Genomic DNA, 17,459 nt, shown 5'->3' on the forward strand with positions numbered 1-17,459 from the left:
ACGTTAGCTGAGAATTTAATAAAAGGCACTGCTGATAAACGTTAAACACTGCTGCATTATTCCTGTCCAGGTTTACCTCGTTGATTCCTTACAACGCTCATGTAACTGTCTGCTTCTAAATGTCTTTAAGATGAACTTTTTCATATTTTTTATGAGTGTTTTTATGAAATATTGTTCCACCATTCACCTATAATAAACTTTTTCTACTTAAGTCACCTAAAAAGCCTGAATGTGTCCTGAACCTGTGAGTTGTGAACCACTGAGTGTAAATTATATTTGTGTTGTAAATAACAAATCTTTCCTAATGTAAGTAATCAGATGGTGCTTTCTATTGTTTGAATACACTTCTGCTTTGCTCTGGCTTTGTGGTTGTTTTTATTCACCAGCAGTTTCTTTTCTCTGGAAAAGAGAAGAAATAAAAAGTGGTTGAAATAAACATTTGAAGGGGAAGAAAACCTTCTTAATAGATCAATGTGTAATTATGGACACACTTTCCTATTAAATCTAATGGGAAACTGTACAAACTTTTAACTGGTGGTGTACATAGAATATAGTAATAATTGTGAGAAATTAATGAAATTTAAAGCCATAATTACAGCTAAAAGTTCATAAAAACATAATTTAAAGCTGTAATTATGTTATTATAAAAGTCATTAAGGTTAAAGTTCAGTAATGAGATCAAAATTCAAGAGATAAATGTTTATTATGAAATAAAATAATTGAGATTTACAGTCATGATTTTGTCAGATTTTAATCTGACAAGAACAATTTATGACTTTAAACCTCAAGTTTTTAACTTTTATTACAAAAACTTTGACCTTAAATTGTATAATACCGAGACATAGTGTCAATATTTCATATTTATAAGTGGCAGGATTGGAGTTTTCATAATATTTTAGAGTTTTGGTTTGTTGTCAAACCTGGAAATGTCGCTGGTCGCGTTTCCAAATATGGACATCCGGTGTGTGACACCTGTGAGAGGGGCGGGGCCACACTGGCCGCGAGAGTCAGTCCGGGTGTGGTGTGTTGTTATCAGCAGTTTCGGTCCAATCATTCCAGGTGAGGACCGAGACAACGACAGGTAAGTGGGAAGTTCTCGTTTACAACGCTGAATGAACCTCGTTCATTTCTGTTAAACTACCTGGTTTATTTCCGTGAAACTACCTGGTTTAGTTCTGTTGAACTACCTGGTTTATTTCTCTATAATTACCGAATTTGTTCCTGTAAAACTACCTGGTTTATTTCTCTATAATTACCGAGTTTGTTCCTGTAAAACTACCTGGTTTATTTCTCTATAATTACCGAGTTTGTTCCTGTAAAACTACCTGGTTTATTTCCGTAAAACTACCTGGTTTATTTCTGTATAATTACCGAATTTGTTTCTGTTAAGCTACCTGGTCTATTAATTTTAAACTACCTGGTTTATTCCTGTTAAACTCCCTGGTTTATTTATGTAAAATTACTTGGTTTAGTCCTGTTTGTTCCTGTAAAACTACCTGCTTTATTCATGTAAAACTACCTGGCTTATTCCTGGTAAACTACCTGGTTTATTTATTTCAAACTACCTGGTTTATTTATGTAAAATTGCTTGGTTTAGTCCTGTTAAACTACCTGGTCTGTTCCTGTAAAACTACCTGGTTTATTGTTGTTGCTGTTAAACTACGTGCGGTACAGTTGGACGCGGACTGTGAACACACTGACGCTGTGTACATTTTTTTTGAGCATGTATGAAATGAAAACTTTTCTTTTTATGTAAAGATGACATGTTTTTTAAATGTTAATATTAAAATATAATTTATTTTTTTACATAAATGTAATAGAAACAAAAAACCGATGAAGCACTTTAACGCCTGACAGAGATCGATCCTTCTTGGATGAAACAGTTTTTTTTTCCTAATTATTTTCAGAAAATGCTTATTGAGTATGAATAGATGTAACAGCAGAAATGTTCTTGCAGATTTGCAGATCAGCGTCCAGCAGAGCCTGCAGGATGTCTTCCAGGCCCAAAGAGAGTCCACCTCCCTACCACCCAGGTCATGTCTAGTGAGTAAAAACCGAAGAAACATGAAGTCAAACTGTACGGAAGCACAGAGGCGCCTCAGTCATGTCACTGCTGGCTGCGGCGAGTCGCCTCAATTCGCAGTGAAATCAGTTTATATATTCACACTCAGAGAAAGAAAAGAAAGAAAACTAGTTTAATTCTCTCTATTAGTTTTTAACGTGTTTGTAATGTGGTGAATAGGAACATGAGGAATATCAGTAGTGCGAATATAAACTGTTGCATTTTTGTGGGTGAATGGAGCTCAAATGATGATCCCTCGTAGTTTTTGTGTTTTAAATACAATCTTCAAAAACTTACAGCTCTATCACAAGTCAACAGATGTTGGCTAAAATTATTATTATAATGTATATTATAGCATAATATAAGCTGTTTTCTGACATGATAATTAACAATAAACAAACAAAAACAAGCATCTGAAGCGCAAAATGTTCTGGATGGGAATCTAAATGGTCCTTTTCATTGTCCTATTGGCGTTTTGACATCATCAGACCGAGACGACCCTTCCAACGGGGCAACATGTCATCGCTGTGCCATGTTGTGGTAAACACACCACTGTTTGTTTTGGATGAAGGAATCAGCATGACTTGATTCTCAGTGAACATCCAGCGTTCATTACAACATTGGTGTCTCATCGGCTTTTTACATTTTCTGTCAGTTTTACCCAAATTTTTTTTTATTAATTTCTATTGTTTTTATAGATTGTTTTACTTGTTTTCTTGGGCATTATGGCAGCAGAATAATGGTCTGGCTACTGTGTTGTTTTTTCTCATTGAAATCAATAAAAATGACGAGCAAAACTTTTGCTTTTAGTCTACAAAAATCAGCAATATCAAATAATCATGAGGATCGCAATTTAAATCGAATTGGCACCAAAAAAACTCGCAATTGAATCGAGGCGGTTCCTGGTATTCAATATCCAGGATTTTTTAAGCCAAGGCATCAGTCATACTCACCTGCTGTTACTTTATGTATCTCAGGAGGAAAAAGTCCAAACTTGTCACCTTTCTTGCTCCGTACTTAAAGGTGGAGTATGTAAGATTTTCAATATTTAAAAAAAAATTAACTAAAAAAATAACTACAATAATTAGATAGTTTTTTAAAACATGTAGGTTCCAGTCTGTCCATATTTGATGCGTTATTAAATTACATGTTTAATTAATGACAAAGACCCTTCTTAAATGTTTTCCTGCCAGTAAAAAAAAAAGTGCTTTTTGTCATTTCTCATTAATTAAACTTGTAATTTAATAACGCATCAAATATGGACAAACTGGAACCTATATGTTAAAAAAAAACTATCTAATTATGATTGTAGTTATTTTATTAGTTTTTTGTTTTTTTTTTTTAAATATTGAAAATCGTACATACTCCACCTTTAAATCTCAGATATTCTGAGTTGTTCTATAAATGGTGTTTGTCTGTAACTTGTATTTAATTTCTTTTATATTTCTTTTTTTTTTTTTTAGTAATGCTCCTTCCCAACCGGCATATTCTTACTACCCAGATGACGAGTTCCAGCACTTCTACCGCTGGACGTCCCCGCCAGGCATCCTGAAAATCATGGCCATTCTCACCATCATCTTGTCCGTGGCCATATTTGCCTGTGTTGCCTCCACGCTGGCGTGGGACGGTCAGAATGCCGCGGCTAGCTTTGGATATGGAGGCACTGGTGTAAGTTACGGAGGAGGTTATGGAGGAAGTTACGGAGGCGGAGCATACGGAGGCGGAAGCTACGGCTACGGGGGAATCGGAGGAAACTACAACGACCCACGTTCAGGCAAAGTGTTCATGATTGCAATGGTAGCCTTCGTCTTCATCTTCGCCCTGGCCATCTTCATCATCATCGTGTCCCATCAGAGCCTATCACAGAGCAGGAAGTTCTACCTGGCCGTGCTGATCATCAGCGCCATTCTAGCGTTTCTCATGTTTATTGCCACCATAGTGTACCTGATGGCGGTGAACCCCTCAGCTCAGTCCTCTGGGTCGGTTTACGGCAACCAGATGGCTGGTCTGTGCGCTCAGTACAATCAGCCACAGCTCTCAGGAGTCTTCGTCAACCAGTACCTTTATCACTACTGCGTGGTGGAGCCACAAGAGGTAAACCGTCAGCGATGACTGGATGTCTTCCTTTCTCTGCACGAGGAGTTTGGTTTGAGGTCTGCCTCTCTCTTTCCAGGCCATCGCCATCGTATGTGGCTTTCTGGTGACCGCCGCTCTCATCGTCATGCTCGTCTTCGCTCTGAAAACGCGTCAGAAAATTGGGAGCTACGGCAAGAGCAACATTCTGTGGAAGAGAGTCAAGATCATAGATGAGCTGGAGCCACCTCCAGATGTGGAGGCGTGGGTGAGTGAAGCTGCGCTGCTGGATTAGTAGAGGAAATATTCAACTCATCCATTTAAAGCCCAACATGAGAAGAAAAGTTTCATTAATAATATTACTAATGGAATATTTACCTTGTGTGTTACCATTTAATCTGTTAAAATGATTTACAAAGAAAAAAAGACTTTATTAATCCCCAAAGGGAAATTCAATAAATGGTGTTAAATAAATTCAAATTCAATAAATTCAAATGGTGTCATCTGGAGCCCATCAGGAGGTAGAAGATGAGAATCAGCTTGTTTTTAACCAAAGTTTTTACCCTAAAGGGATGCAAAATGTCTCACAAACTGGATGTGTCTAATATGTCACGCTGGGCTTTACTGGGATATTTATACTGATATTTATACTAATAAAGTAGAAATAAAAATGTGATGCTGAAGGTCACTGAGAGACGTTATCAGTTCGGACAAAAAGGATGTTGAATGAAGGAAAGAGTGATCCATGTATAAAAAATGTGGACTTTTAGCGGTGAGCAACTTTTTTATTATTTATTTTATTTTTCAATTTTTAATTTTTAAAATGAATTGACTTCAATTTAATTCTTATTTTATTTATATTTTTTATTTTGGTTTTTTATGTTTTATTTGGCATAATTTACTGTTAATTTTTTTATTCATGTTTCATTTTATTTAATTATGGTAAATTTTTTTTAATGTGATTTTTAAATTTATGTAGTTTTTTTTAAAACTTTATTGATCTCCTCATGATTACTGTGTTTAGATAATTATATTTCTGCACAGTTGTGTGAAGAAGCATCTGGAGGGATGTAAACAGAAGATCTGCTCATCATAAATGACTCCATTCTGTAACTAACGGGGGGGAAAAGCATCACTGACTTTATTAAATTTAAGTAATTACCATCCACTGTTGCTGTTTCTCAGCAACAAATGTTTCCTGCAGGGGGTCCACTGCTTTTTACTGTTTGCTTTGAGGGGGGGGGTCTCCCAGGAAAATGGACGGGAATATCCGGTGGTACCTCCTGATATGACATTATTTATCTTCGGGTTAGTCCTGTAAGATCCAGTCTGTAAGTGAGTATGCAGGACGTTTTGCAGGAGTAAATGCTGCAGAGGACCTCGCAGCAGAGCGTGGAACTATCTGGGAGGCTGATAAAAGCCTGCAGTTGATTTCATCTTGTTAAATCTACTGATAAGCCAGGAAAACACAGCATTTTCTAGAAAAGGGTTGTTGATGTGTTCCTAGAAGCTTGTCTGGGTTTGTGCAGGATTGTCAACTTCGCTGCGCTCTAGTCGGTGGAAGTGGTGAAACCGGTTTCATGGCTTCCTCTTGTTTATGAGGGGGAAGGGAGGTGTGCAGCCATGAGCTTCTTCTGTGTACACTTGGTTTCAAGGTGTGGCAGGTTTCAGTCAGCTGCTGCTGACAAGTCGCATACTGAGACGGAGTGTGACAGGAAAACAACCTGAACATCATTTTAAGCATCTGTATGTATATTTTTCAGTGAGTCACGTATTCTGAGCTGTGTTTCGAGGTGTTTGTCGCATCATGGAGAGAGTAGCGAGGAGTGTGTGAGTCATGATGACTTTCAGCACACAGCTACAGCTAGCTGGCAGAACAGGTTGGACCGGAACTCTCCTCTATTTTGCAGAAAATGACACGTCAGCGGCAACCTGATAGCTGCCACCAGAAGCATTTTATAGATGGAAACTCTTCTGAAGTGGCGACTGAAGAAACCTGCTGCAATTGTTCTGCTTTGAGCAGCTCATAGAAGGCATGCTCATGCAGGCAGATCATACCAGAGATGTTTCAGTGTTTTTATCTGAGGAAGCTGCAGGGAACACTGTGTACACCAGGAGTTCCTCATGTTTACGCCGTTTGTTTGCACCCACTGATAGCAACGAAGTCCGTTTTAATAAAAACCCTGTAACCAAGGATTATCCAGTGGGCATTATGGGCACAGGCCCAGAGGCTCACACCCATTAGGGGCCATGTGGGGCCTACGTAGGGCAAACTCCAGCAGTTTGGACATGAAACAAAATGTTTATAAAAGCCAGATAGTTACACCACCGTGTCCAGTGTGTTGCTATTGGTACCACTGGCTGAGAGATGTTAGAAATGCCGTTTCACAGTGTGTCATTCACATTTTTCACAATGTAGTGGTGGCATAGACTGTATATGAAAGATGGACGGAGCTTTCGGCGGTTAAAAGTGAAGCCTATGCGGAATTGCATAAAACTGCAGTTCTCCCTTCATCCACTAGGGGCTGCAAAACAGAGCAAATCCCCATAGACTCCCATGTTAAAAAGACCAACTTCACAGCAGAAATAAACATGTTTACAGCAGAAATAAACATGTTTACAGCAGAAATAAACATGTTTACAGCCTGGTTCAAAAATCCATTTTAGGTTTAATAGGTCAGGTTTACCTTCATGACAACTGTGGGGGGGAGTGAATTTTTTTCTAACTCCCCTGTTTAAAAGTAATTTAATCTCGAAGTTCGGCACATTCAGGGGCGTGTCCTTTTGATTGACAGGTACCCGATCTCTCGCTTCAAGTAAGAAGAACGTAGAACAACCGCAGTTTTTAGCCGGTTAACAACGTGACTTAGCTTTAGCCCGCTTACCTCCGTTAGCTAGTTAGCTCCTGTTATCTCCAGGTTAGCTTTTAGCTACAGAAAGCTCGGAGTTCGCTCGCTGTCAATCATCCATCATGACGCTCACAGCCCCCCTCTCAGCTCCACCTCTTTGACCATATTTGTATTTTCCGGGCGAGACGACACGCATGCCCCTGCCAAGATGGTGATGGTAGGAACCACCCACCGAGCTTCAATTCAGCTCTTCAGAAACCTACGGGTGACGTCATGGAGGCTACATCCATCTTTTTTTTTGTGTGTGGTGGGGAAGGGGGCCCTGGAACACTGTGGCCCTGCCTGTAACTTGTAACCTTGTGGACATGATTTCCTCTGAACCTGCATCAGTCTAAAATTATACATAAATCCTGTCCAGCGCTGGTCCTCCAGGTTTCAGATGTTTCCCTGCTCCATCTGGATGCCTGAACATGTTGATCCATTAATCAGATTTAGGGGCTACAGGAGGAAAGCCAAAGTGATGTGGACAGAATCTGCACATCTAAAGACTGCGGAGGAAAAGATCTCAAGATCCTGTGACTTTTAGATACATCCCCTCTCCAACACACCTGAATCAAATGAATGTCTCGTTACCTGGCCTCTGTAGAGCTGGACAACATGCCGAAGAGCTCATTCAGCTACTTGATTCAGGTGTGTTGGAGACGGGAAGCATCTAAAGCTTGCATGATGGTCAACCTGGCAAGTTGTTACCAAGCGAACTGTAGTCACATGAACCAGGATTCCAGGTCCACAGGGGAAGAAAAGTTTCTACATCTGTGTTTCAGCTGAAATATCGTACACCAACGATCAGGCAAAGGCTCCTGTGTCAAACCGGTGCAAAGATGTTTTCATGTTAAAACCAGTGTAGAAACTTGGAAAAATCTCCCTTTATTTTGTTTCAGTTGGACCAAAAGGGACTCTTTCTGGAGAGGACACATTCAATAGGAGCCAAACGCTCTGACCCGTCAGTAGTTGTGCAGTTACAATGAAAAATTTCTGCTCGCTGAGCTACAGAAATGGGGACGGTCGTGTCAGACGTAGTCATATGTTATACGACCATGCAGTTTTTACGTTATCATCTTGTTTCACACAAGAAGCTAAAACTTTGTTCTTGCTCCAAGAAAAAGAAATATAGTTTATTTTGTTGCTATTAGCTGATTTTATTTTTCTGTTTTTCTGTTTTTGTTTAAATGTTGTTTGTTCTGTAAATTTACATAATAATAATAGTTAGGGGCGTGTCCTTTTGATTGACAGGTACCCAGTATCTGTGTTCATCTGGCTAACAGCAAGACTTAGCTTAGCCTGCCTACCTCGGTTAGCTTGGTTAGCGCTAGCTACAGGCAGCTTGGAGTTATATAGATGTCAATCGTCCACCCCAACGCTCACTGCCCCCTTTTCCAGCTCCACCCCTTCGCTCATTTTTAGTATTTTCATGGATTGCCAAGATGGTGACGGTGGGAACCGCCAACCAAGCTTCATTTCAGCTCTTCAGAAACCTACGAGTAGCGTCACAGAGGCTCCGCCCATCTTTTACATAAAGTCTATGTCAACTCAACACTGCCCCCTGTGATTTCTGGTGGTATTGCTTTGATTTGTTTTGAATTTTTGTTTTGACTGTGTTTGTTTGCTTTAATCCTTCGTGAAGGTGAACAATATCGACGCTCCCCCTGGAGAAGTTCCCGTTGCAGACCCTGACCACTTCAGGGGCTCCAGGAGCAACCTGGACGATGAGAACAATGACAAGCCTCCGTTGAGCTACACCTCACAGTGAGTTCAGACACGAGAGCTGAAGTTTCTCCATCTCACTTAGTGGAACAATATGTGAACATTTATTATTTTATTTATTTATTATGGATTTAGTTGTAATCGTTGAAGCTTTGATGTTTCTCCGGCTTTCTGGGGGTCTTTCAGAGTTTGTCTTCGAATATTTTCTGCTTTTTCCTTTTTTAAACCATTGTATCATCTTAGTGGAAAATTGGCTTGAACTGGTTTTCTGTCAACACATAATGGACAAAGAACCAGTTTAAACTGGATCTTTTGGCCTCATTCATTCTGTTTCTTTAGTTTAACCAGTGAAAACCAGCAGAGATCCGACAGAAACCAGGACTTTAGCTGTTAGCTGGAAACTTGCAGCATCTCGGCACGGAGGCAGAAACTGGGGATGTGGAGGACCAGAGAAGAAGAGTTGGGTCTGACAAACTGGATCTGACATCCAGCAGAGACCTGAACCTGGACCTGAGTAAAGCAGATAGTCCATCTACTGCTGGCCAAAGCCTCATCAGAACTGGTCTCCATGGAAACATGGCTTCAGGAAGCCAGAAAAGGCTGCGGTCACATGACCCAAGAACTGAACTGAAGATTTGTGAAAACGGGTCCGATGTAGGGACTGATCCTCCTCAGAACCAAGACCTCAGTGGGTCCGATGGAAGGATGGATCCTCTTTAGAACCTGGACCTCAGCAGGTCTGATGAAGGGACATATCCTCCATCAGAACCAGCACCACTATGGGTCTGATGGACAGATGTTCTGCTTTGAGCAGCTCATAGAGAGGGAAGTTCCTGCAGGCTGATCATACCAGAGATGTTTCAGTGTTTTTATCTGAGGAAGCTGCAGGGAACACTGTGTACACCAGGAGTTCCTCATGTCTACGCCCACCGATGATCCTCCTCAGAACCGAGACCTCAGTGGGTCCGATGGAGAGACGGATCCTCTTTAGAACCTGGACCTTGACATTATATAGGATCAGATGGACAGAAAACGGGACAATAATCTAAAACCTCACTAGAAAAGTCCTTGAAGGATCCTGGAGAAGCGTTCTGGTTCCTGAAACTGATGCCTGGAAACTGGGAACTGTCCACAGATTTGCTTTTCGGGACGTCGGAAGGACGTGGAAACGTGAAACTGAGTCTGTTCTGACAGACGGAAGTTCTACAGATTTATTTTACGTCACAACTATTTCCGTTGATTCAGATTTGAACAAGTCGAGCTCGATGAGTTTCCTGATTATTGATGTTTGTCACGCAGGCCTGTCGCCAACGATCTCCCCCTGCAAAACGGAGTTCCATACAGCAGCAGCTCGGAGCTCGCCAGCTCAGCTGGACGGCCTAAGAAGAGGCGTCCCGGCCAGCCTCGCCCCGCCGACGGACAGGACTACGACACGGACTACAACTCCTCCGGAGACGAGCTGGACGACGACGACTTCGACAGGTATGAGGAAATGAGATTCTGCTGCACACGAGCAAAAAGCCCATCGGATCTCATCTCCACCATCTTTGTGTTCCCAGCGAGTTTCCTCCCATCGCCAACGAGCAGGAGCGCAACGACTACAAGCGGGAGTTTGACCTCGACCACCAGGAGTACAAGGACCTGCAGGCGGAGCTGGACAGCATCAACAAGAACCTGTCTGAGGTGGACCGAGAGCTGGATCAGCTGGAGGAGGGGAGCCCGCAATACCTGGTGAGTCACCGGACTGAAACCACGGTAACCAGTAAATAAATGGCTGAAACCGCTGATACCTGCTTTCATTTACAGGTTTATAAAAACAAAATGCACAAATCAGGAATAAAATAAAATGCATTTGAATATGGAATAAATTGATTCCATTTAGAATGTTCTATGTAGATGTGTGTTCATACTGGTTTTGTTTTTAACATGCAGACATTGTTTTGTTTAAAGGACTTTGAGCTTCTCCTGCATTAAAAATGCTTCAGAATGAAATTAATTTAATAACAACAAATAAATAACATATAGAAAAAAGAAATTACCAGAATAAAAAAATTTGAAATAATTAAATTATATTAAAATAAAATAATAAAGAATAAAATAGAAAAACAAGAAGAAATAAAAATTAAGATCAAAATTATATTAAAATAAAGACGTATAAATAAAATAAATAATAACTAGAAAAGCACTGAGCGCAGACCTCCGCCAAGCATATTGTAATTAATGCCCAACATAACTTCAAAGTGATCCAGAATCGAGGATTTCTGCTGGATCTCCACCAAAATTTCATCATTTGTTCCTGTGACACCCCCAACATATCCCGAAGATTTCATTAAAATCCATCCATAACTTTTTCAGTAATGTTGCTAACAGACAAACAAACTCTGAGCAAAACATAACCTCCATGGCGAACGTAATAAAATTCATAATTAAAATGTAAGATAAAAGAAGGAAATTTAGGACAGGACATGTCAAGGGGTTAATATGGAACCTCTACCAAAATAAAAAAAAGTTTTTATTTTAGCTAAATCATTTAGGTTGAGTTTAATTTTTTTCTTTGATCTCTTTATTGTTCCATAAATCTGTTCAGCCTGAGCTTCTTTCTCCATGTTTCCGGTCAGATTCTCCGTTTTCTGTAAATATTTATCTGAACTTATTTATTTATTGTCTCCATTCAAACATATTTTCCATGAAACCTTCGTTCATCTTTTAGGTTTGCATATCCCTCTGCTCAGGTGCATTCATTTCCTCGTCTGCTGCGTCTCTGTGTCGCCATGCAAACCACACCAGTTTCTGCTTGTCCTGCTCAGCTGGCGTTGCCAGATCACGTGACAGAAACAAGCAACCTGATCCATGAAAATAAGTACAGAATAAAATGTCAAAGACTCTTAAAGTCCCTTCTGGCAACCCGGGAGCCTGGCGTGTGTGTTAGACCTCAGCTTCCTGTGAAAACATCTTGCTTCAACGATGATGTCGTTCAGATAAACACAATCAGAACTTTTCACGTCGCTGAGCATTTAGCAGCTGCAGAGCCTGAAATCCGTTGCAGAGCTGCGAAAGTGGATTCAGGTGGAGAGCTTGTGGGTAAAGTCAGGTTTTATCTGAAGCTGATGAGCGACTGTAACCCTACGATACGTGTGTGATCCCGTTTCATGCTGCAATGTGTCTTTGCTTCCTAACAGGATGCCATGGATGAGTACTCCAGGATTAAGAACCTTAAAAAGGTACGTGGGATTATTTGAAGAGTTTCTACCCAGCAGGACAAACACTAACATGTTATTTATCTATGATCTGATAAGATTTCTGGGAAAAGCTTCATCTTTATCAGCTTTAAGCCACAAAAGAATCTAAAATAATGTGTGTTTGCATGAGTTGCCTGATGCAGGAAGCTGCTTCTCTCTCCACAGTCTCCAGATTACCAGGTGAAGAAACGCAGGTGTAAATATCTCAAGTCCAAACTGAACCACATCAAGAGGATGGTGAGCGATTACGACCGCAGAGGGTGACTCCGCCTGTCCGGCAGACAGAAGGGACTGCTTTAAGTCAGGTTTGGCGAGGACGGGAAACCCTGCAGGACGGTGCAACAGACCCACAAACACACGGCTTGTCTGCAGCAGGATTGATGAACTGTCATGTATTTTTTCTGCCTCGTGATCAAAGAGCTGCTGGAGGAGTTCTGAATGCAAATTCATGCGTAATCTCAGATTTTAAAATAATTTTTCCTGCAGCAAATCTGTTTTTACTGCATTCTATCCTCATTTTTAATAAAATGTTTTTTTGTTTTTTTTTAAAGAAAAAAAAAAAGTAACTTGCATGTAAATATTTGGGGTTTGTTGAGGTTTGCCGCGGTTGTGGATGAAAGTGTGTTTTTATTGTTGAATATCTTCCAATAACTATGATTTGTGATGCTTTTTGTTGTAATAAAATCCTTTATTTAACACTTAAACACTTGGAAACTGACAGTTTAAGCTACAGCAGGGTTTTTTAAACACACATTTGAAGTATTTAAAGACACAAAGTTGTTTGCAGCAGCTTTCAGACGCGTCTAACAGTGTATTTGTTGCTGGAATTGGCTGCTTTGCTGTGACTTTCTGCGGTTGTACCAGGAGGGGATAAAAGTATCCGGCAGTGACTCAGACTTTGGTGTGAGATGATGTTGCTGCGATGATGCGTTTCTACAGATGTGTGCAGCTGCTGAGCATCTTCAGGATGCTGGAAGGACGAGAAGCGGGAATGAAGACGGTGGAACAAGAAGAAAATCCAGATGTTTCCCCAGATGTTGGACGTCACAGCTGAACGGAACAACCTGTGGATGTTAAATTAGGAGAATTTGATGAGAACTTGTGTAAGTTTAAGGCCCTGACTCAGTTCTGGGCCGCCAACATCTTTGTTTCTGGGGGGACATTTAGATCTCGGAGTAAGACTGGGACGTAATCTTCTGGATTTTCTACGTCTGTAGTTTGATTCGCTGCCTTCAGGTTGGCACAAATCGAAACTTTGCGACGGTTAAAAGACGCGATGTGATGCGGACCTTCCTTTGTCCAGGAATGCTGTTTTTATCCTCTTTGGTTTTTGCAGGATAACTCTGACGACATGGACACCAGGTAACACGAGGACGGCGGTCAGGTTGCGCGCGATGGCGGCCTTCAGGCCGAGCTTTTGAACTGCTCGGTCTGCATGGAGTGTCTCCTCAGCAGCATCCTTCTGGTCAGGTCTTTGGGCTGTCCGGGGGGAGCGGAGGGCAGGAAGCTCTTCTGGCCAGGCTCTCGCTCAGAGAAGCTGCTTGCGGCGCTGGAGCTGTGGCTGAAAACGCTGAGGATGGGGGTGTTGGTGAGGGGGGGCAGAGATCGGGGTCTGGCCTGGAGGTTGCGGTCTAGCAGGAAGGTACCGGATCCTCTGCGCTCGTATCCGGGCAGGACTCTCTTGTTCTGGCTCGTTAGAGACTCTCTGGAGCCCAGCATGCTGGCGCAGCGCAGGGGCGCAAACCTCCGGCCGTCTGCGGGGTCTCTGGCTCTCTGCTCCTCGGCGGGGGGTTTAATGTCTACCGCCAGCTGGGGGTCCGAACTGTAGATGTCCTCGCCCAGCTTTCGCCTCTGGATGACTCTTTGCAGGCTGGAGGAGGCCATGCTCTGCAGGGGGGTGCTCAGGTTCCTGCCGCTGGACAGCATGGAGGGGACGGGGTCTGCAGCGGCGACCTGCGAGTGCAGGTTGGGGTGGGAGGCCGAGTGGGACGACAGCAGACCTGGCGGCGCTGCCGGTTGCTCTGCAGGCTTGGTCCAATGACCTTCTCCGTCTTTGTTCCAGTCAGAGTTTGTGTGGCCGTCCCGGTCCAGACTGGGCACCCTGAAGGAGAGCTCCTCGGTCCGGTCCAGGGGGGCGGGACGCTGCTGGCTCAGCAGAGATGCTGGGATCTTTAACCAAGGCTCGGAGTTGAGCCGCAGCAGAGGCTGCTGCTGGCCGTTCGCCGCCTGTCCTCTGAGGCGGGAGGGGGAACACGGGTGGGAGCTCACGCCACAGATCTGGCCTTCTTTAAAGGAAAAGACCTGCTTGGGGGGGCACAGGGAGGAGGTGCCCTGGGGGGAGGTGATGAGCTGGATTTCAGAGGGAGATGCGGGAGCTGCTGGGGTGATGCTGTCCGTCTGAGCAGCGGGGTGAATGGGGGGCATGCTGAGGTACTGCTTGGCTTGCACCTTCCCGCCTGGGAACTGGTCCGTGGTGATGATGATCACCTCCTTCCCTTTGGCCTTGCACGTGTCGAGCAACAGGTTCAGCACCTTCCAGTCTCCGGCCATGACGGCGTAGACCAAAGCCGACGTCCCGGACCGGTCCTCCAGGCTGATGTTCGCCCCGTTGTCCAGCAGCAGGGAGACCAACTCGACGCCCGCCTGCTCCCTGCAGGCGTGCATCAGCGCCGTGCAGCCTTCCTTGTCCTGGATGTTGGGATCTGCTCCTTTCTCCAGGAGGAACTGGACCAGCTTGACTCGACTGGCGCTCTGAGAGTCCACGTGTTTGGTCCTGCAGGCCACCATCAGGGGCGTCTGGCCTTGGCCGTCACTCTCGTTGATGTAAGCGCCCCCCTCCAGGAGCAGCCTGGTGAGCCTCAGCCGGCGGAGGAAGACGGCTCTGAGCAGCGGGTTGCCTGAATCCAAAGCCACGACTTCTCCCTCCATCCTTCCTCCTCGCAGCTGCTTCTCTAGATGTCGGACAAAGTTCTGCAGATAAAGACAAAAACACGTCAAACATGTTGCACAGCAACAGTGTTCACACGTAAAGCTCCATCTTCCCGTTGCCTCCATGCAAGACGGATTTAGGGAAAATTCTTGGCTTGTTTCTGCAGACAGAATCAGCTGAGCAGGAAATCTTCTGCAGCAGCGGCGCTTTGTGCTGCTCGGTTCAGCTGGAAGCTGAAGCCATCAGTGTTTCTGCATCTGGAGGGAAAATGTTGCTGCATTGGTAAGTTATTCTGCACGTACGTGCACAAATTCAGCTTTCTTCCACATCAGCAATACTTTCTGCTTGTAAACCACAAATGCTCATTAAAACAACCAAAACCTAAGAAATGCTGCAAGAACAGCAAGAATGTTGCTTTAAAATAAACTAACCTGCATAAACTTAATTAAACTGCCAGATTATTTATCTGATATTTGGCCTTTTTCTGTTTAATACCAGTAACAAAATAAATCCTAAGTTCTTGTCTTAATAAATTTTTATTTTTATTCTGGATGCAACTTTTTAATTTTCTAAGAAGTTGGAAGGAAAACTTCACAAAAGTTATTTGTTTTTTTTTTGTTTCCTTTAATTCAGTACTTTTATGCAAAGTTAGTCTCATTCACTTTAAAAAAAAAAAAAAAAAAAAAAAGCTGTTTGCAAAAAAAAAAAAAAAAAAAAAAAAAAAAATCAATACTCTTGATTATATTTCCAAGCAAATTTCTTCTGTTTTTATGAATGAAGCAAATAACTTTTGTCAACAGACAAGTTTCTGATTATCTCATTAATCCAGAATTTTTTTGTATTATTTTCTTTTATTTTTTCTTTATTAGTAGGTGTAATATTCCTAATTAAGAAAATAAATTAACAATAAATAATGAAGTGGGTTATTTAACACTTCTTATCCACAACAAAACCCGCTGACAACTGAACACTATAAAAGTAGATTAAACTATTTAAACAACATTAATTTATCGTTCCTGACTTTATTTGGTCACTTTTTCTATTTCTTTTAATTTTAACTTTTTAAAAATTTTTCTGTGTCTTTATTTTTTATCATCATTATTGTTTATTTAATATTTATTTAACCATAATTTTTATTGATTTATTTTTACTTATTATTGCATTATATACTTTTCTATGCATGTTAAACCTACTTGTGTTTCTTTCTTTCTTTCTTTGCGGTTTTATGAACTCATTCATTCATTCACTGGGAACTGGAGTCTATCCCAGCAATCACTAGGTGAGAAGCAGGTCGTCGGTCCATCACAGGTTTTTATGAACTCCTTTATTATTTCACATTCTAAACCTGTTGCTTTTATTTGGTCTTAATGTTTAACATTTGTTGGGTGAATGTGTGTGTGTGTGTGAGAGAGAGGGAACGATTACGATCAGGTTTGTTTTTATGGAGCACTTTTTTTTTTTTTTTTTTTTGATAAAAACTGCTTCATAAATAAAAATATTTGATTTGATTTTACAAATCAGTCATGAACCATGTGAAAATAAAGTTAAACATCGTGACGTGAAAACTTCTGTAGGTTCGTTTATATTTATTCTGAAATGAAAATGTTCCCACCAGGATGATTTCAGGTTCAGATTTTTCTGTGGTTCAGATGAAGTCAGTTACGCAGAATCTGAGGCATAAAAACGCACCGTGATGCTTTAATGCAGGAACTTAGGAGACAAGTATGATTGTATGATTATGATCCATAATGAGTCGTCTGATTTACTTTAAGAAGCATTTTGTAATTACAGCCAAAAAAGTACATTTCTTTTCATGACCTACTTTTAATGAATAACTTTTAAATATATCCATCTATCTTCTGCCGGTTATCCGGGGTCGGGTCGTGGGGGCAGCACTCTAAGCAGGGAAGCCCAGACTTCCCTCTCCCCAGCCACATTGGCCAACTCTGCGGGGGGGATCCCAAGGCGTTCCCAGGCCAGCCGAGAGATATAATCCCTCCAGCGTGTCCTGGGTCTTCCCCGGGGTCTCCTCCCAGAGGGACGTGCCTGGAACACCTCACCAGGGAGGTTCAGGAGGCATCCTGACCAGATGCCCGAGCCACCTCAACTGGTTCCTCTCGATGCGAAGGAGCAGCGGCTCTACTCTGTTCTCCTCCCGGATGACCGAGCTCCTCACCCTATCTCTAAGGGAGAGCCCGGCCACCCTGCGGAGGAAACTCATTTCAGCCGCCTGTATACGAGATCTCCTTCTTTCGGTCACGACCCACAGCTCATGACCATAGGTGAGGGTAGGAACGTAGATCGACTGGTAAATCGAGAGCTTCGCCTTCTGGCTCAGCTCCTTCTTCACCACGACAGACCGACGCAGAGTCCGCATTACTGCAGACGCCGCACCGATCCATCTGTCGATCTCACGCTCCATCCTTCCCTCACTCGTGAACAAGACCCCGAGATATTTAAACTCCTCCACTTGAGGCAGGACCTGACTCCCGACCCGGAGAGGGCAATCCACCCTATTCCGGCTGAGGACCATGGTCTCAGAT

The 17,459-nt window shown here is 42.4% G+C and overlaps 2 protein-coding genes across 2 annotated transcripts; one reads left to right on the forward strand and one right to left on the reverse strand.

Moving 5' to 3' along the window:
• Positions 1-950: 950 nt before the first annotated feature.
• oclna (occludin a) lies at positions 951-12,251 on the forward strand (the record flags this gene model as incomplete). The annotated part of the gene is made up of 8 exons (XM_079256987.1): positions 951-1,081; positions 3,526-4,156; positions 4,236-4,403; positions 8,669-8,790; positions 10,048-10,230; positions 10,308-10,479; positions 11,928-11,969; positions 12,153-12,251. 8 exons carry the CDS (start codon positions 951-953, stop codon positions 12,249-12,251), a joined length of 1,548 nt encoding a protein of 515 aa, XP_079113113.1.
• Positions 12,252-13,391: 1,140 nt separating this feature from the next.
• On the reverse strand, positions 13,392-14,915 carry ankrd34ba (ankyrin repeat domain 34Ba; the record flags this gene model as incomplete). The annotated part of the gene is made up of 1 exon (XM_079256854.1): positions 13,392-14,915. One exon carries the CDS (start codon positions 14,913-14,915, stop codon positions 13,392-13,394), a length of 1,524 nt encoding a protein of 507 aa, XP_079112980.1.
• Between the last annotated feature and the right edge of the window lie 2,544 nt (positions 14,916-17,459).

This window comes from Telmatherina bonti (assembly GCF_933228915.1).
Source record: "Telmatherina bonti genome assembly, chromosome: 17".
NCBI lineage: Eukaryota > Metazoa > Chordata > Actinopteri > Atheriniformes > Telmatherinidae > Telmatherina > Telmatherina bonti.